Source organism: Neocloeon triangulifer, unplaced genomic scaffold (assembly GCF_031216515.1).
Source record: "Neocloeon triangulifer isolate White Clay Creek 2 clone unplaced genomic scaffold, ASM3121651v1 ptg000011l, whole genome shotgun sequence".
Taxonomy (NCBI): domain Eukaryota; kingdom Metazoa; phylum Arthropoda; class Insecta; order Ephemeroptera; family Baetidae; genus Neocloeon; species Neocloeon triangulifer.
The window spans coordinates 3,075,396-3,092,321 of NW_026775553.1; the positions used below are offsets into that span (position 1 = coordinate 3,075,396).

General features: G+C 37.4%; 6 protein-coding genes across 12 annotated transcripts; 3 read left to right on the plus strand and 3 right to left on the minus strand.

The window, feature by feature from the left end:
• Window positions 1–97: 97 nt before the first annotated feature.
• Window positions 98–3,406, minus strand: LOC132196113 (E3 ubiquitin-protein ligase ariadne-1). The gene is made up of 8 exons (XM_059618534.1): window positions 3,063–3,406; window positions 2,734–2,892; window positions 2,247–2,534; window positions 1,950–2,171; window positions 1,521–1,651; window positions 1,147–1,465; window positions 974–1,086; window positions 98–714 (listed from the first exon to the last, which is right to left on the minus strand). Exons 1-8 carry the CDS (start codon window positions 3,273–3,275, stop codon window positions 633–635), a joined length of 1,527 nt encoding a protein of 508 aa, XP_059474517.1. The 5' UTR covers window positions 3,276–3,406; the 3' UTR covers window positions 98–632.
• A 216-nt stretch (window positions 3,407–3,622) lies between these two features.
• Window positions 3,623–7,262, plus strand: LOC132195979 (poly(A)-specific ribonuclease PARN-like). Of its 3 annotated transcripts, none has more exons than XM_059618330.1 (13): window positions 3,623–3,760; window positions 3,979–4,195; window positions 4,259–4,380; window positions 4,446–4,599; window positions 4,662–4,944; window positions 5,001–5,122; window positions 5,176–5,294; window positions 5,348–5,458; window positions 5,512–5,578; window positions 5,633–5,691; window positions 5,741–5,827; window positions 5,881–6,105; window positions 7,124–7,262. In XM_059618330.1, exons 1-13 carry the CDS (start codon window positions 3,742–3,744, stop codon window positions 7,132–7,134), a joined length of 1,596 nt encoding a protein of 531 aa, XP_059474313.1. In that variant the 5' UTR covers window positions 3,623–3,741; the 3' UTR covers window positions 7,135–7,262. The 3 variants fall into 3 exon arrangements, with proteins under 3 accessions (XP_059474313.1, XP_059474311.1, XP_059474312.1); XM_059618328.1 differs by lacking the exon at window positions 7,124–7,262 and adding an exon at window positions 6,234–6,546; XM_059618329.1 differs by lacking the exon at window positions 7,124–7,262 and adding an exon at window positions 6,234–6,546 and having other exon boundaries at window positions 3,630–3,754.
• Window positions 6,544–7,682, plus strand: LOC132195982 (pyroglutamyl-peptidase 1-like). Of its 3 annotated transcripts, none has more exons than XM_059618335.1 (4): window positions 6,544–6,734; window positions 6,785–7,036; window positions 7,086–7,315; window positions 7,374–7,682. In XM_059618335.1, the coding sequence occupies exons 2-4, from the start codon at window positions 6,812–6,814 to the stop codon at window positions 7,540–7,542; spliced, it is 624 nt and encodes a 207-aa protein (XP_059474318.1). In that variant the 5' UTR covers window positions 6,544–6,734; window positions 6,785–6,811; the 3' UTR covers window positions 7,543–7,682. The 3 variants fall into 3 exon arrangements, with proteins under 3 accessions (XP_059474318.1, XP_059474317.1, XP_059474319.1); XM_059618334.1 differs by having other exon boundaries at window positions 6,548–6,734; window positions 6,800–7,036; XM_059618336.1 differs by having other exon boundaries at window positions 6,548–6,693; window positions 6,800–7,036.
• On the minus strand, window positions 7,681–8,873 carry LOC132195980 (protein BCCIP homolog). The gene is made up of 2 exons (XM_059618331.1): window positions 8,619–8,873; window positions 7,681–8,512 (listed from the first exon to the last, which is right to left on the minus strand). The coding sequence occupies exon 2, from the start codon at window positions 8,473–8,475 to the stop codon at window positions 7,699–7,701; it is 777 nt and encodes a 258-aa protein (XP_059474314.1). The 5' UTR covers window positions 8,476–8,512; window positions 8,619–8,873; the 3' UTR covers window positions 7,681–7,698.
• Window positions 8,874–13,761: 4,888 nt separating this feature from the next.
• Window positions 13,762–15,688, plus strand: LOC132195983 (pyroglutamyl-peptidase 1-like). Of its 3 annotated transcripts, XM_059618337.1 has the most exons (6): window positions 13,762–13,833; window positions 13,887–14,111; window positions 14,240–14,740; window positions 14,806–15,042; window positions 15,092–15,321; window positions 15,380–15,688. In XM_059618337.1, exons 4-6 carry the CDS (start codon window positions 14,818–14,820, stop codon window positions 15,546–15,548), a joined length of 624 nt encoding a protein of 207 aa, XP_059474320.1. In that variant the 5' UTR covers window positions 13,762–13,833; window positions 13,887–14,111; window positions 14,240–14,740; window positions 14,806–14,817; the 3' UTR covers window positions 15,549–15,688. The 3 variants fall into 3 exon arrangements, with proteins under 3 accessions (XP_059474320.1, XP_059474321.1, XP_059474322.1); XM_059618338.1 differs by having other exon boundaries at window positions 13,887–14,740; window positions 14,791–15,042; XM_059618339.1 differs by having other exon boundaries at window positions 13,887–14,699.
• Window positions 15,687–16,880, minus strand: LOC132195981 (protein BCCIP homolog). Its single transcript, XM_059618333.1, has 2 exons — window positions 16,625–16,880; window positions 15,687–16,518 (listed from the first exon to the last, which is right to left on the minus strand). The coding sequence occupies exon 2, from the start codon at window positions 16,479–16,481 to the stop codon at window positions 15,705–15,707; it is 777 nt and encodes a 258-aa protein (XP_059474316.1). The 5' UTR covers window positions 16,482–16,518; window positions 16,625–16,880; the 3' UTR covers window positions 15,687–15,704.
• Between the last annotated feature and the right edge of the window lie 46 nt (window positions 16,881–16,926).

Here is a 16,926-nt window from a genome sequence, read left to right on the forward strand (position 1 = left end):
CGTGCGAAGCCTAATCACTTACTGCAGGGGAGGGGGAAAAATTAGAAAATAAGTATTTTTAAGAGAAAGGTGCATGTCAAAGAAAAAGACAGATTGATTGAAATATCAATAAAATATTTTACTGCGTTAAATTTAGAGAGTACATAATCACTGATTATGATTTTGCAAGAATTATCTGGAATTAACTAAACAATACAGACTCTTCAATTAACAAAATAACAAATTTATCCAGATTTAGAGGACTACTTTAAGGATCCTATAATTCTAACATTTTAGCCAAAATACATTGAAAGAATTAATGAAAAAAAAGAGGCGTTGCTCCGAATTTACTACCACTGCTGATTTTTCCACTAAAATTAGTTTTTCTAAAATGATTATTACACGGTGATTTTAATTTCTTCTGCTGTTGGGAAAATCATCAGGGAAGAATCTCTTTTTGTAAAAAACATCATACATAATATATGGACATGTTTGTCTAATGCATCCAACCAGGAAGAATTAAGTCGATAAAAACAGGGAAGCCAAACGGTAGCAAACAATAACAGTGATACCCACTTAACCCTGCGCGTTTCTCTTTTTTAATGCTGGTCTTAACTTAATGAGTGTTCGTTTGCTTCACTGTCTGGACCTCATCATTCATTGTACAACCACCAATCCTTCTCATATCCTTCGTGGACATGCTCCAAAAGCACCTTGCGACGACTGTCGCAATATCTACCGAACATGAAATTCATTATTATATGATTTCAACCCACCATGCACATATTTTTGAGCCTCTTAATATGGAATAAGGGCCCAAAAAATAGATCAATCTACCATGCAAATTGAAATGGAGATTTGATTTCTCTCGAGTAGCCACATAAGTTAAAAATCACTTCATGCTTCTTCACAAGCCAAATTTTTAACTAGTCAATGATCTCCGAAACGAAATCTCCTTTCTCATTAAGCAGAAAATTATGAAATGATGTCCTACCTGTACTTGTCCTGGACCTTCTGTTTAATGTCAGCCATATTTTCTTGAGTTATGTCTCTCTCCAAATACTCGGATAACGTTTCAGTGGCGCTTTCCAAGTCGCGCTGGTTATCCTAAAAGGTAAAATAGAACACAATGAAAATTGCTAATGTGACACACGCACAAAGACGAACCTCAAAAATCACAGATTGATTGTTTTTCTTCAGGTAGTAGGCAAAGACGTATGTGTACATGAGCGTCTGCCTGCACTGGCACAAGATATCAACGGCCTTTTTCAGGAACTGTACTTCAATCCAGGACATGTTGTGCTGCTGCATCTCCTCCATTTTCTCTTTGATCGAGGCATACAACTTGCTCTCGAACTTGAGAGACTGCATATGGTTCATGTACCGATTGCAGTAGAACAAGTAGCGTTGCAGTGCAGACCTAGACTTCTCCTGAGCATCGCGGGCTGCTTTGGCTTCTTCCTCATCGTAACGGTTGCAGTTATACCTGAATGTGGGATTACAACAAATCAAATGTTAATCGACGATTATTCAAATAATACCATGAGGAGCCATGAGGGTCCCAAGGGCCGAGGCAAACCCAACAAAAGTCAGCCTTGCACGACTGGTTCTTGCACACCATGTGATTGCAGCCACCGTCCTTCTCGATGGTCACTTGGCATTTAGGGCATTCCTGTAATAGGTTTTAAATTAAATCAGGTTCAGCAATAAACTTGTCGAACTATGGCTATAATATGACAAATTTTACATTTCCAAACATTAAACAATAAAAATTAAGGTACTTTTTATCATTTTGAAACTTATTTTGGATTGTTAAAAAACCTTAAATCAGGATCTTAAACGTAATAGTATGGATTAAGAACAATCAACTTTTTTCATAAAGACCAAAATTAATATAAAATGGCCGACGAATTTTAAATTTTGGTTTAAAAAAATAGGTTTCCAGCGTTCATGACTGTTTGAATGTAAACCTTGGTGTTGGCGGCAATCCAGTTTGAAGTTTCGGAGTCATCATCACACTTTTTGATCCACTTCCTCAACAGACTGCACTTGACGGGGTCATGCCAGTTCTCCCCACAAGCAAAGCAGAAAGTGTGGTTGCACTTGCAAGTTACTGGCCGGCACTCAACGTGTGTCACTTTGATGGCATTGTTGCAATCCGGGGAAGGACACCACCTCAGCAGTCGATTGCACTTTAATTAAAATAATAAATTATATAATTCTGCATTCGAATTTATGGAATTTATCTAATGGGAATTATTGTTTACCTCAACAAAGCTGTTGGTGATGAGATGCTGGTACTTGAGCCGTACTTTGGAGTCTCGGACGAGGCGCATCACTGTGGCGTCGTCCACAAGAATGTCACAGCCATGGGCAGCACAGGCAATTGTCTGCCCCACTCCCTCCTCCATGATTTTGGTTGTCAAATACTCGCCCCAGCACTGCACGCAGAATCTATGTCCGCATTCTAAGCCCGTCATCAGCTCATTTTGCAAAGTTTTGAAACAAATTTCGCACTCTTCGGCAGCTGACGTTGAAGCTCTCCGTGTTGCCGGCTGAAATTTAAAAATAAATTAGCTCTAATTCCTTATAATCCGATAATACAAAAATAGACGCTCGTGAAGAGAGAAGCCGCCAAGTGCAAGATAATTGCGTCTCAACTCTTGATTAAATAATCATGAATCATTAGAAAACAAAGTGTTGTAGAATAAATTTGAATTTAATTTTGCGTTTGATGTTTTAAAATTTTTATACCTTCACTTTAGCAGTTGTTCCTAATTTTCTAAAGGGGCTCACAACTCTGGCCTCTGAGAAGAGCTGATCCTGGTCTTGGCTGTCATAATACTTTTCCATCAGCTTTTCTTTGTCCCACCGGAAGTGGTTGAGAAGGATTCTGGTGATCGTTGCAGGGATCTGCAGGCATCGATGCGTATGAGTGAATTTTTATGCGCAACCCAAGGTCTCGGATAATGTAAATAGGTTAGACCTTTCTATAGTTGTATAAATAATAATACGTGATGGATGTATGAAGTGCGAATAATTGTCGCAAAAATATCGAATAATATTTATACAAAAAAAATTACCTCAACAACCGTGTTGACGTCTTTAATGCAGTCAACCATGTGCTGCACGATCTCTTCAGTGGACAAAACTTCAAAAGGGTATTCCTCGACCTCGGTGGGTCTCTCTTTGTGCGAATTGCCCTGCTCATCTTCCATCGCAAAGTCCACATCGTCCCCGCTTGATTCGTTTCCCGAATCGACATCATCGTAGAGATTTTCCTCGTCCGAATCCATTGCCGTTCAGAAAAGTACTCACGCGCGATGGGAAAGTTAGAAGCCAGTCAAATTCATCCAAATTTTGAGAAACTTTCACAATACATGGACGAATGACGATGTTTAGCGAAGTGACGTCAGTCTGTCGACATGAGAACGAGTTCAAAACACCAACATAACAAAACAGAATCAATTAGAAAAATTCCTTATTTCGGAATAATAATAAAAATTTAGTTGCATCTGAAATTTATTTTTGAAATTTAAATGAAACTTAAAAATTAAATTTGCATCAAAGATCCAAATAAACTAAAAACAATAATAATCGTCTTGCAAATTTACCCTGTTTTGTTGGTGTTATGTTTGTTAGTTTTTGATGCATGGCGGGCGGTGAGTGGCAAAATTTCGCCCCCTCATGAATTTGGCCTAAAATTTTCATAATTCGATTGATTTCCTTCAAAATTTGGAAGTTTGAGATCATCTAGCCATCATGGAAATTACAAGTGCTAGTAAGTTTATTTAAATTTCAATTTTCATACTCGTTTAACATTGAAATTAGAAAATCAACGTGGTTAAGTTTCATGTGCCGCATTTTGTGGATGCCAAAATTCGGCATTTTGAACAAATTTTGCGCATTCTTGAGCGGTCTGCAAAACTTACAAAAGTTTTAACACGTCATACTATGATTAGAGCGAAGATTCCCTAACGTAGAACCTTTGCATTGCAGATTTTAAGTCGGTGCTGCCGCAAATCAGATCCGCCATTGAGGATTCCGTCTTCATTAGTTTCGACACTGAATTCACTGGATTGAACATCAAAGATGCACCTTCAGTTGGGCCTTATGACACTGCACCAGAAGCCTACGAAAAGTTGAGGCAGTCTGCAAATTTCTCGGTCATACAGTTTGGTCTCTGCACATTTCACGAAGATCCGGACGATGGCAGGTACATACAAAATGCCAAAAAAGAGCTTTCAATGTTTTTGAATGAAATAATATTTTCTTTCAGACTCACTCACAAGGCCTACAACTTTTACACCATTCCAACTCATGATAATTTCTTATGCCAAACTGATAGCCTGAAATTTTTGGTCAATCATGGCATGGACTTGAACAAAGTTTTTAAAGATGGTAAATTTATTTTAAATATTTTTATCAATAACTGAAGAGTTGGCATTGACACTTTTTTGTTCCAGGCATTATTACGCTGCGAAAGGAGGATCGTGACGTCAAAGTTGCCTTTTTGGAAGAAAAATTGAAAGCAGTCAAGGAAAGAGCCTCGAAGCCTCAGGGTATTAGCCAAAATTTACAGGCAAGTGATGGCCAGAAAGAAGTAGTTGCCTCTATAAAGTAAGCTGTTTTCTCTCTCTTAATATTTTCATTGTTCATAATTATTTAATTACTCAACCTAGGACCAAAATCGAAGCATTCCTGGAAAGTGATGACGAAGAGCTTGTTCTTGGCAACTTTAACTCATTCCAACGACTTTTGCTTCACCAGTTAATTCAAAATGATTTTGACAATAAAGTGTTCCTCCTAACCAAGAGAGGCGAAGGCAGAAATGTCTCTCTCCACGCGTACAAAGGTGGAGTTGCAGACAAAATCAAAAGAGAAGAATCTCAAATTCAAGAAGAAATAATAGAGTTGCAAGGAGATTGTGGAATGAGCGCTGTTCTCAGTGCAATCAAAACTTCGGTAAACTAAATTTTTCATTAGCATACTTTATCGGATCTAGTTTTATTCATTTTTAGGGAAAATTGGTGGTTGGTCACAACGTTCTGCTTGATGTGATTCACACTGTTCACCAGTTTGTAGACAACCTTCCCGAAGACATGAAAAGCTTCAAACGCTTAGTTTCTTATACCTTTCCCAGGTAAAGTCATATTTTAAAAGTAAGATTAATAATTATATTTTACGTTGTTGTAGGATCATTGACACAAAAACTTTGGCCACGCAAACTGTGCTGGTTGACAAGTTGGAAACCTCCACTTTAGAGCCTATGGTCAAATGTCTCCAAGAACCACCATTCCAGCTTATTGATGCTCGTAAGATATAATTTTACGTGAGAAAGATAAAGGGATTAATTTTGAATGTGAAGCTCCTGTTACTGGATCACAAGGCTATTCTCTGGACGGGGGTCTTGCTCATGAGGCTGGCTTCGATGCTTATCTCACAGGTCTCTGCTTTGCAACAATGGTCAAATACTTGGGTAATTTTTTTGATGTGACATAAAAATTTTTTGACTAATATTCTGATGTTTAGACAAGGACAATGAAAACTTTAGAATCAAGACTGTTTCGCCAAAAGTTCTTGAAGCCCACATTAACAAGTAAGCCAAGTGTTGAGTGCAAGTATGTTGATTTCTAAGTGAAGTATTTTGCAGACTTCCCTATGTGTTCTACGGTGATCTCCCTGGTTTCTTTGATCTCAACAAAGATGAACGTAATATTAAAATTCTCCTTTCAAAATTTATAATAATGAAAGTTTATAGCTATCGTGAATCGAGATCACGTCTTCCACATGCAAGTTCCTACCCATTGGAATACTGGTGACATATCTAAACTCTACAGCCCATTCGGTAAGGAGCTTGGTGTATAAATTTTATTTATTTTTTTAAATCCAAATTAAAAGGTGGTGTAAAAATCTCATGGATCAACAACAAGGAGTGTTTGGTGGAACTTTTTAAGAAGGGCGAAGCCAAGAAAGTCAAAAGTGTGATTGGCAAGTCATCTACTTCCAAGAACTTTACCCTTCAAACCCTTGCAAGCTACAAGCAAGAGACCAAAAGTGAAAACAAACGTAGACGAGGAGACTCTGAAAGGGGCTCCGACAGACAGGCCAGCAAGAAGCAGAAGGGTAATAAAAATGGCAATCGGATCTTCCGCGTGATGGAGGAATTATCCATCTAAGCCCCTTGCATGCCTCCTCTAGTCTGTAAGCCCTTTTGCCCCTCACACACACAAACCGTGGCAAATATTTCACAGGTGAGGAAGAAAATAGTGCTACTCCAAGAGCAGCAAGTCCTTTTGAAAGTGCTCCATGGAGTGATGCAAGCAGTGAAAATGAAGATGACAAGTCAATGTCGAGTAGCTAATTTTATTATATTTAATTTTCTATGTGTACTAAATCATTTTAGACTTCTCTGAGACAGTATTCTTTTTATACGTTTTGCTAAAAACTGTGCTGTTTAATTTTTAGCGATAGCAATTATTTAAGTTGGCTATCCTGCGTGTTATTGTGTCCAGTCCACTGAAGGTGAACGCAAACAACATGAATATATCTTTCTAGTTTCCTCAATTTCTTGTTTTTATCAGTCGTGTTACACTGCGCGTTTAATTCCAAAATAATTGCTTTTCACACACTGCGTGACCTCTTAAGATGACTTTCTGATGGAAGTCAAATGGGGACGACTCATTATATTTACTCGCTGATAAGACTTGACATGTAAAACTCTGCTATTTTCTAGTGGGACGTTGTAGTTGCAGGTTGTAGTGTTGATTTGGCTTGCCAATTTTTTATTATTACAGCATTATAGAACTTACTATTTTAGCTGATTAGCGCAATGGGGGATGCAGCTAAAAATAAGTCATTGCCTGTCGTGGTTGTCACTGGTTTTGGCCCCTTTGGTCACCACAAGGTCAACGCTAGCTGGGAAGCTGTCAAAGCACTGAGAGACGTAGATACGGAAAATGATCTGAAGATCAAGTTAGTCACCCACAACCTTCCCGTTGAGTATGATTATGTTGAGACGGAAGTACCCAAGTTATGGAAGGAGCATAACCCTGAGGTTTATTTTGCGGCCTCTTGGATTTACAAATTTAAAATACATATTTCAGCTTGTGATTCATGTTGGTGTCTCGAATGTTGCTTCCAGCATCACTCTAGAGACCCAGGCTTACAAGTCGGGCTACAAGCAGACTGATAATTGCGGAAGGCTCCCTGTATCAGGATGCAACTGTCTCTGCGAAACCGAGTGCCTTCAATCTACCCTCGACGTTCCATCTATTAGCACAACTGTTACCGAAAAGGATGGTGTGCCAGTTTGCATCTCAAAGGATGCCGGCAGGTAATTCAAATGCAGTCTTAAATTTTCATGAAATCATATTTTTTTTAATTGATCCAAGGTACCTCTGTGAATTTTCCTATTTCTCTTCCTTGAGTCAAGATAAGTCAAAGGCAATTTTTATACATGTTCCTGAACTCAACAAGCCATACACAGCAAATGAACTTGCCAAGGGCATAAAAGGAGTAATCAGAGAAATGCTGAACCAGAGGAAAAGATTGAAGAATTAGTTATATGAAATGGAGCAGCCTTATTGAAACTAATAATTATTAATTGATATTAACATTTGAAACTCTATTATTGCGTTTCGGGGCCACGGTAGAGCTATTTTTGTAAAGCGTTAATAAAGAATATTCAGTCTCAAAAAATATTTTGAAATTGGCTTTTTATTCACCAGTTCTCATTGAGTCAACCAAATGCTCAAATGCTTCCGAAGTAAATACAAGGACTCGCCTGAATGGAACAACTTCGGTGTTCCGCAACTGTTCCTCTATAGACGAGTCGTCACCTTGCTCAAGTGGAAATTCAAATTTACAAACAGCTTTGTCATCAAGGAACTCCTCTTCTTGGTTGACCCACTCGTCTACAATCTCGTTGTCAATTTTGACCTTGTTGATCTTTGCAATTAGCACATAGTGGGAGAATGAGAAAGCCATTTTCTTGTTGACAGCAGAACGAAGCTCTTTTCTTAGACTGTTGAAGATAGGCGGCGCTATCGTTTGTGGAATGTTGACAAATCTCTCATTCACCAAAAGGCCTAACTTGCAGGGATCCTCGGCAAGAAGGTCCTCAATGACCTTGCTGTTCCCTCCGTGCTTTTCAGACAGAGATCGGAGCAGCTCTCGCAGCTGCTTGACGCAGGAGAACCTTTCCCGCTCTTGAAGACACACAGCGGTTGTCACTCCGAGCAAGATGATCTCCTCCATGTCATCATCATCATCGTCGTCACCTGGCATTGAATCGCAGTCCTCGACGATAACGCTGCCCACATAGTTTTGCTCAATGATCAAGTCTGTGAAATTTCCCACGTCAACATCAGTATGTGGCAGCAATTGTGAGCTCAGCAGAGTTCTGATTCCATGAAAATCTGTGTCTTCAGCGCTTCTACCCATCACATCAAATTTGATGGTTTCCAGATTAGCAACATTGATTGCCCTCTCCATTTTCCTTACTTATTGTTAGAGACCTTCACTCGAAAATCTGTAAAAAAGAAACCGATAAAAAAATCCCCTTTTTTTATTCACATGAGTAACGAATATATAATAAAAAATTTGGCAGGTTTTTTTATTAAAAAACTATAACATACCTTGAGAAAATGATCAACTTTGCACCGAAGAGCAGGGCTTTGAGACGATCCGCAGCGACCAAATCAGATGAGAATATCAATTTGCAGAAGTTTCTTTCGTTTTAGTTTTCAGCTCGTCAAAACTCTAAATCTTTTATAATTAAAATACAAAATTTAGAAACCAAGAAGCATGCTTGAACAGAACAGCACGCACAACGGCAGGAAAGAGGAAGGATGAAAACAAACAAAACAATACGGCCGTGAAGTTGGCCACTTTTTTCAGCCACTCGCCTGAACTTATCCACTTTTCCAAGCCACTCATATTCCTTCAAAAGAACAATGTTGCCAACATAACACTGGCATAAACGTAGAATCAAAACTAAAAACACGGGCTTAAGATTTGAAAACGATTTCATCCGTCAGAAAGGTAATAAAAGAATCAAATAATATACATTGAACGCATTGAAGTTTGGTTTTAATAATCTATAAAGTGAAACTCCTCAATGTTATATACATAAATATTTTATTTAATCTTTGTTGGTGCGACTACGCATTTTTTTAAAATTAATTTCTATGGTTGAATTTTGCTGATTTTTGCACAAAGGTGGCCCAAGTACTTGTCTACAAAGTGACAATAGCCTCATTGATGATCGCAGCTCAGGAGCCGCCCCCGGGGGCAGCCACTTTTTGAAAACGATTTTCACTTAAAATCCAACTTTCAATGATGCCTCGGTTTGGCCAGTGCGTTTGATTTTAGTAATTTAATGCGCCAGAACAATAAAATTTAATAAAGATACAGTGGAATAATGTAAAAAAATAAAATTCATGATTTTCCCACTGTATCTTTATTAAATTTTATTGTTCAGGCACATAAAATGACTCAAATCAAACGCGCTGGCCAAACCGAGACAACATTGAAAGTTGGATTCATGGTGAAAATCATGAATTTTATTTTTTTCACTATTCCACCATATCTTTATTAAATTTTATTGTTCCGGCGCATAATTAGACTTCAATCAAACGCGCTGGCCAAACTGAGGCATTATTGAAAGATGGATTCATGGTGAAAATCGTGAATTTTATTTTTTACATTATTTCACTGTATCTTTATTAAACTTTATTGTTCGGGCGCATTATTTGACTTCAATCAAAGGCGCTGGCCAAACCGAGGCATTATTGAAAGATGGATTCATGGTGAAAATCATGAATTTTATTTTTTTCACTATTCCACTGTATCTTTATTAAATTTTATTGTTCGGGCGCATTATTTGACTTCAATCAAACGCGCTGGCCAAACCGAGGCAACTTTGAAAGATGGATTCATGGTGAAAATAATGAATTTTATTTTTTTCACTATTCCACTATATCTTTATTAAATTTTAATGTTTCGGCGCATAATTTGAAATCAATCACACGCGCTGGCCAAACCGAGGCATTATTGAAAGATGGATTCATGGTGAAAATCATGAATTTTATTTTTTTCACTATTCCACCATATCTTTATTAAATTTTATTGTTCCGGCGCATAATTTGACTTCAATCAAACGCGCTGGCCAAACCGAGGCAACTTTGTAAGTTGGATTCATGGTGAAAATCATGAATTTTATTTTTTTCACTATTCCACCATATCTTTATTAAATTTTATTGTTCCGGCGCATAATCTGACTTCAATCAAAGGCGCTGGCAAAACCGAGGCATTATTGAAAGATGGATTCATGGTGAAAATCATGAATTTTATTTTTTTGACTATTCCACCATATCTTTATTAAATTTTAATGTTTCGGCGCATAATTTGACTTCAATCACACGCGCTGGCCAAACCGAGGCATTATTGAAAGATGGATTCATGGTGAAAATCATGAATTTTATTTTTTTCACTATTCCACCATATCTTTATTAAATTTTATTGTTTCGGCGCATAATTTGACTTCAATCAAACGCGCTGGCAAAACCGAGGCATTATTGAAAGATTGATTCATGGTGAAAATCATGAATTTTATTTTTTTCACTATTCCACCATTACTTTATTAAATTTTATTGTTCCGGCGCATAATTTGACTTCCATCAAACGCGCTGGCCAAACCGAGGCATAATTGAAAGATGGATTCATGGTGAAAATCATGAATTTTGTTTTTTTCACTATTCCTCTATATCTTTATTAAATTTTAATGTTTCGGCGCATAATTTGAATTCAATCACACGCGCTGGCCAAACCGAGGCATTATTGAAAGATGGATTCATGGTGAAAATCGTGAATTTTATTTTTTTCACTATTCCACCATATCTCTATTAAATTTTATTGTTCCGGCGCATAATTTGACTTCAATGAAACGCGCTGGCCAAACCGAGGCAACTTTGAAAGTTGGATTCATGGTGAAAATCATGAATTTTATTTTTTACATTATTCCACTGAATCTTTATTAAATTTTAATGTTTTGACGCATAATTTGACTTCAATCAAACGCGCTGGCCAAACCGAGGCATTATTGAAAGATGGATTCATGGTGAAAATCATGAATTTTATTTTTTACATTATTCCACTGAATCTTTATTAAATTTTAATGTTTCGGCGCATAATTTGACTTCAATCAAAGGCGCTGGCAAAACCGAGGCATTATTGAAAGATGGATACATGGTGAAAATCATGAATTTTATTTTTTTCACTATTCCACCATATCTTTATTAAATTTTATTGTTCCGGCGCATAATTTGACTTCCATCAAACGCGCTGGCCAAACCGAGGCATAATTGAAAGATGGATTCATGGTGAAAATCATGAATTTTGTTTTTTTCACTATTCCTCTATATCTTTATTAAATTTTATTGTTTCGGCGCAGAATTTGACTTCAATCAAACGCGCTGGCCAAACCGAGGCATTATTGAAAGATGGATTCATGGTGAAAATCATGAATTTTATTTTTTTCACTATTCCACCATATCTTTATTAAATTTTATTGTTCCTGCGCATTATTTGACTTCAATCAAACGCGCTGGCCAAACCGAGGCATAATTGAAAGATGGATTCATGGTGAAAATCATGAATTTTATTTTTTTCACTATTCCACCATATCTTTATTAAATTTTATTGTTCCGGCGCATCAAATGACTTAAATCAAACGCGCTGGCCAAACCGAGACAACATTGAAAGTTGGATTCATGGTGAAAATCGTGAATTTTATTTTTTACATTATTTCACTGTATCTTTATTAAATTTTATTGTTCCGGCGCATAATTTGACTTCAATCAAACGAGCTGGCAAAACCGAGGCATTATTGAAAGATGGATTCATGGTGAAAATCATGAATTTTATTTATTTCACTATTCCACCATATCTTTATTAAATTTTATTGTTCCTGCGCATTATTTGACTTCAATCAAACGCGCTGGCCAAACCGAGGCATAATTGAAAGATGGATTCATGGTGAAAATCATGAATTTTATTTTTTTCACTATTCCACCATATCTTTATTAAATTTTATTGTTCCTGCGCATTATTTGACTTCAATCAAACGCGCTGGCCAAACCGAGGCATAATTGAAAGATGGATTCATGGTGAAAATCATGAATTTTATTTTTTTCACTATTCCACCATATCTTTATTAAATTTTATTGTTCCGGCGCATCAAATGACTTAAATCAAACGCGCTGGCCAAACCGAGACAACATTGAAAGTTGGATTCATGGCGAAAATCGTGAATTTTATTTTTTACATTATTTCACTGTATCTTTATTAAATTTTATTGTTCCGGCGCATAATTTGACTTCAATCAAACGAGCTGGCAAAACCGAGGCATTATTGAAAGATGGATTCATGGTGAAAATCATGAATTTTATTTATTTCACTATTCCACCATATCTTTATTAAATTTTATTGTTCCTGCGCATATTTGACTTCAATCAAACGCGCTGGCCAAACCGAGGCATAATTGAAAGATGGATTCATGGTGAAAATCATGAATCCACCATATCTTTATTAAATTTTATTGTTCCGGCGCATCAAATGACTTAAATCAAACGCGCTGGCCAAACCGAGACAACATTGAAAGTTGGATTCATGGCGAAAATCGTGAATTTTATTTTTTACATTATTCCACTGAATCTTTATTAAATTTTAATGTTTCGGCGCATAATTTGACTTCAATCAAACGCGCTGGCCAAACCGAGGCATTATTGAAAGATGGATTCATGGTGAAAATCATGAATTTTATTTTTTTCACTATTCCACCATATCTTTATTAAATTTTATTGTTCCGGCGCATTATTTGACTTCAATCAAACGCGCTGGCCAAACCGAGGCATAATTGAAAGATGGATTCATGGTGAAAATCATGAATTTTGTTTTTTTCACTATTCCACTATATCTTTATTAAATTTTATTGTTCCGGCGCATAATTTGACTTCAATCAAAGGCGCTGGCAAAACCGAGGCATTATTGAAAGATGGATTCATGGTGAAAATCATGAATTTTATTTTTTTCACTATTCCACCATATCTTTATTAAATTTTATTGTTCCGGCGCATAATTTGACTTCCATCAAACGCGCTGGCCAAACCGAGGCATAATTGAAAGATGGATTCATGGTGAAAATCATGAATTTTGTTTTTTTCACTATTCCACTATATCTTTATTAAATTTTATTGTTCCGGCGCATAATTTGACTTCAATCAAACGCGCTGGCCAAACCGAGGCATAATTGAAAGATGGATTCATGGTGAAAATCATGAATTTTATATTTTTCACTATTCCACCATATCTTTATTAAATTTTATTGTTCCGGCGCATAATTTGACTTCAATCACACGCGCTGGCCAAACCGAGGCATTATTGAAAGATGGATTCATGTTGAAAATCATGAATTTTATTTTTTTCACTATTCCACCATATCTTTATTAAATTTTATTGTTCCGGCGCATCAAATGACTTAAATCAAACGCGCTGGCCAAACCGAGACAACATTGAAAGTTGGATTCATATTGAAAATCGTGAATTTTATTTTTTACATTATTCCACTGTATCTTTATTAAATTTTATTGTTCGGGCGCATTATTTGACTTCAATCAAACGCGCTGGCCAAACCGAGGCAACTTTGAAAGTTGGATTCATGGTGAAAATCATGAATTTTATTTTTTTCACTATTCCACCATATCTTTATTAAATTTCGAGATCACGTCTTCCACATGCAAGTTCCTACCCATTGGAATACTGGTGACATATCTAAACTCTACAGCCCATTCGGTAAGGAGCTTGGTGTATAAATTTTATTTATTTTTTTAAATCCAAATTAAAAGGTGGTGTAAAAATCTCATGGATCAACAACAAGGAGTGTTTGGTGGAACTTTTTAAGAAGGGCGAAGCCAAGAAAGTCAAAAGTGTGATTGGCAAGTCATCTACTTCCAAGAACTTTACCCTTCAAACCCTTGCAAGCTACAAGCAAGAGACCAAAAGTGAAAACAAACGTAGACGAGGAGACTCTGAAAGGGGCTCCGACAGACAGGCCAGCAAGAAGCAGAAGGGTAATAAAAATGGCAATCGGATCTTCCGCGTGATGGAGGAATTATCCATCTAAGCCCCTTGCATGCCTCCTCTAGTCTGTAAGCCCTTTTGCCCCTCACACACACAAACCGTGGCAAATATTTCACAGGTGAGGAAGAAAATAGTGCTACTCCAAGAGCAGCAAGTCCTTTTGAAAGTGCTCCATGGAGTGATGCAAGCAGTGAAAATGAAGATGACAAGTCAATGTCGAGTAGCTAATTTTATTATATTTAATTTTCTATGTGTACTAAATCATTTTAGACTTCTCTGAGACAGTATTCTTTTTATACGTTTTGCTAAAAACTGTGCTGTTTAATTTTTAGCGATAGCAATTATTTAAGTTGGCTATCCTGCGTGTTATTGTGTCCAGTCCACTGAAGGTGAACGCAAACAACATGAATATATCTTTCTAGTTTCCTCAATTTCTTGTTTTTATCAGTCGTGTTACACTGCGCGTTTAATTCCAAAATAATTGCTTTTCACACACTGCGTGACCTCTTAAGATGACTTTCTGATGGAAGTCAAATGGGGACGACTCATTATATTTACTCGCTGATAAGACTTGACATGTAAAACTCTGCTATTTTCTAGTGGGACGTTGTAGTTGCAGGTTGTAGTGTTGATTTGGCTTGCCAATTTTTTATTATTACAGCATTATAGAACTTACTATTTTAGCTGATTAGCGCAATGGGGGATGCAGCTAAAAATAAGTCATTGCCTGTCGTGGTTGTCACTGGTTTTGGCCCCTTTGGTCACCACAAGGTCAACGCTAGCTGGGAAGCTGTCAAAGCACTGAGAGACGTAGATACGGAAAATGATCTGAAGATCAAGTTAGTCACCCACAACCTTCCCGTTGAGTATGATTATGTTGAGACGGAAGTACCCAAGTTATGGAAGGAGCATAACCCTGAGGTTTATTTTGCGGCCTCTTGGATTTACAAATTTAAAATACATATTTCAGCTTGTGATTCATGTTGGTGTCTCGAGTGTTGCTTCCAGCATCACTCTAGAGACCCAGGCTTACAAGTCGGGCTACAAGCAGACTGATAATTGCGGAAGGCTCCCTGTATCAGGATGCAACTGTCTCTGCGAAACCGAGTGCCTTCAATCTACCCTCGACGTTCCATCTATTAGCACAACTGTTACCGAAAAGGATGGTGTGCCAGTTTGCATCTCAAAGGATGCCGGCAGGTAATTCAAATGCAGTCTTAAATTTTCATGAAATCATATTTTTTTTAATTGATCCAAGGTACCTCTGTGAATTTTCCTATTTCTCTTCCTTGAGTCAAGATAAGTCAAAGGCAATTTTTATACATGTTCCTGAACTCAACAAGCCATACACAGCAAATGAACTTGCCAAGGGCATAAAAGGAGTAATCAGAGAAATGCTGAACCAGAGGAAAAGATTGAAGAATTAGTTATATGAAATGGAGCAGCCTTATTGAAACTAATAATTATTAATTGATATTAACATTTGAAACTCTATTATTGCGTTTCGGGGCCACGGTAGAGCTATTTTTGTAAAGCGTTAATAAAGAATATTCAGTCTCAAAAAATATTTTGAAATTGGCTTTTTATTCACCAGTTCTCATTGAGTCAACCAAATGCTCAAATGCTTCCGAAGTAAATACAAGGACTCGCCTGAATGGAACAACTTCGGTGTTCCGCAACTGTTCCTCTATAGACGAGTCGTCACCTTGCTCAAGTGGAAATTCAAATTTACAAACAGCTTTGTCATCAAGGAACTCCTCTTCTTGGTTGACCCACTCGTCTACAATCTCGTTGTCAATTTTGACCTTGTTGATCTTTGCAATTAGCACATAGTGGGAGAATGAGAAAGCCATTTTCTTGTTGACAGCAGAACGAAGCTCTTTTCTTAGACTGTTGAAGATAGGCGGCGCTATCGTTTGTGGAATGTTGACAAATCTCTCATTCACCAAAAGGCCTAACTTGCAGGGATCCTCGGCAAGAAGGTCCTCAATGACCTTGCTGTTCCCTCCGTGCTTTTCAGACAGAGATCGGAGCAGCTCTCGCAGCTGCTTGACGCAGGAGAACCTTTCCCGCTCTTGAAGACACACAGCGGTTGTCACTCCGAGCAAGATGATCTCCTCCATGTCATCATCATCATCGTCGTCACCTGGCATTGAATCGCAGTCCTCGACGATAACGCTGCCCACATAGTTTTGCTCAATGATCAAGTCTGTGAAATTTCCCACGTCAACATCAGTATGTGGCAGCAATTGTGAGCTCAGCAGAGTTCTGATTCCATGAAAATCTGTGTCTTCAGCGCTTCTACCCATCACATCAAATTTGATGGTTTCCAGATTAGCAACATTGATTGCCCTCTCCATTTTCCTTACTTATTGTTAGAGACCTTCACTCGAAAATCTGTAAAAAAGAAACCGATAAAAAAATCCCCTTTTTTTATTCACATGAGTAACGAATATATAATAAAAAATTTGGCAGGTTTTTTTATTAAAAAACTATAACATACCTTGAGAAAATGATCAACTTTGCACCGAAGAGCAGGGCTTTGAGACGATCCGCAGCGACCAAATCAGATGAGAATATCAATTTGCAGAAGTTTCTTTCGTTTTAGTTTTCAGCTCGTCAAAACTCTAAATCTTTTATAATTAAAATACAAAATTTAGAAACCAAGAAGCATGCTTGAACAGAACAGCACGCACAACGGCAGGAAAGAGGAAGGATGAAAACAAACAAAACAATACGGCCGTGAAGTTGGCCACTTTTTTCAGCCACTCGCCTGAACTTATCCACTTTTCCAAGCCACTCATA

Bases quoted from the DNA above. Each gene is read 5' to 3' on its own strand.
- LOC132195979 (XM_059618328.1), top strand. The intron at 4,600-4,661 runs GTAAGCTGTTTT...TACTCAACCTAG, and splicing joins GAAGTAGTTGCCTCTATAAA to GACCAAAATCGAAGCATTCC. The intron at 4,945-5,000 runs GTAAACTAAATT...ATTCATTTTTAG, and splicing joins TCAGTGCAATCAAAACTTCG to GGAAAATTGGTGGTTGGTCA.
- LOC132195982 (XM_059618335.1), top strand. From the start codon at position 6,812: ATGGGGGATGCAGCTAAAAATAAGTCATTGCCTGTCGTGGTTGTCACT. The intron at 7,037-7,085 runs GTTTATTTTGCG...TACATATTTCAG, and splicing joins GGAAGGAGCATAACCCTGAG to CTTGTGATTCATGTTGGTGT. The intron at 7,316-7,373 runs GTAATTCAAATG...AATTGATCCAAG, and splicing joins ATCTCAAAGGATGCCGGCAG to GTACCTCTGTGAATTTTCCT.
- LOC132195983 (XM_059618338.1), top strand. From the start codon at position 14,818: ATGGGGGATGCAGCTAAAAATAAGTCATTGCCTGTCGTGGTTGTCACT. The intron at 15,043-15,091 runs GTTTATTTTGCG...TACATATTTCAG, and splicing joins GGAAGGAGCATAACCCTGAG to CTTGTGATTCATGTTGGTGT. The intron at 15,322-15,379 runs GTAATTCAAATG...AATTGATCCAAG, and splicing joins ATCTCAAAGGATGCCGGCAG to GTACCTCTGTGAATTTTCCT.
- LOC132196113 (XM_059618534.1), bottom strand. From the start codon at position 3,275: ATGGATTCGGACGAGGAAAATCTCTACGATGATGTCGATTCGGGAAAC. The intron at 2,535-2,733 runs GTATAAAAATTT...TTTAAATTTCAG, and splicing joins GAACAACTGCTAAAGTGAAG to CCGGCAACACGGAGAGCTTC. The intron at 2,172-2,246 runs GTAAACAATAAT...TTTTAATTAAAG, and splicing joins TCACCAACAGCTTTGTTGAG to TGCAATCGACTGCTGAGGTG.
- LOC132195981 (XM_059618333.1), bottom strand. From the start codon at position 16,481: ATGGAGAGGGCAATCAATGTTGCTAATCTGGAAACCATCAAATTTGAT.
- LOC132195980 (XM_059618331.1), bottom strand. From the start codon at position 8,475: ATGGAGAGGGCAATCAATGTTGCTAATCTGGAAACCATCAAATTTGAT.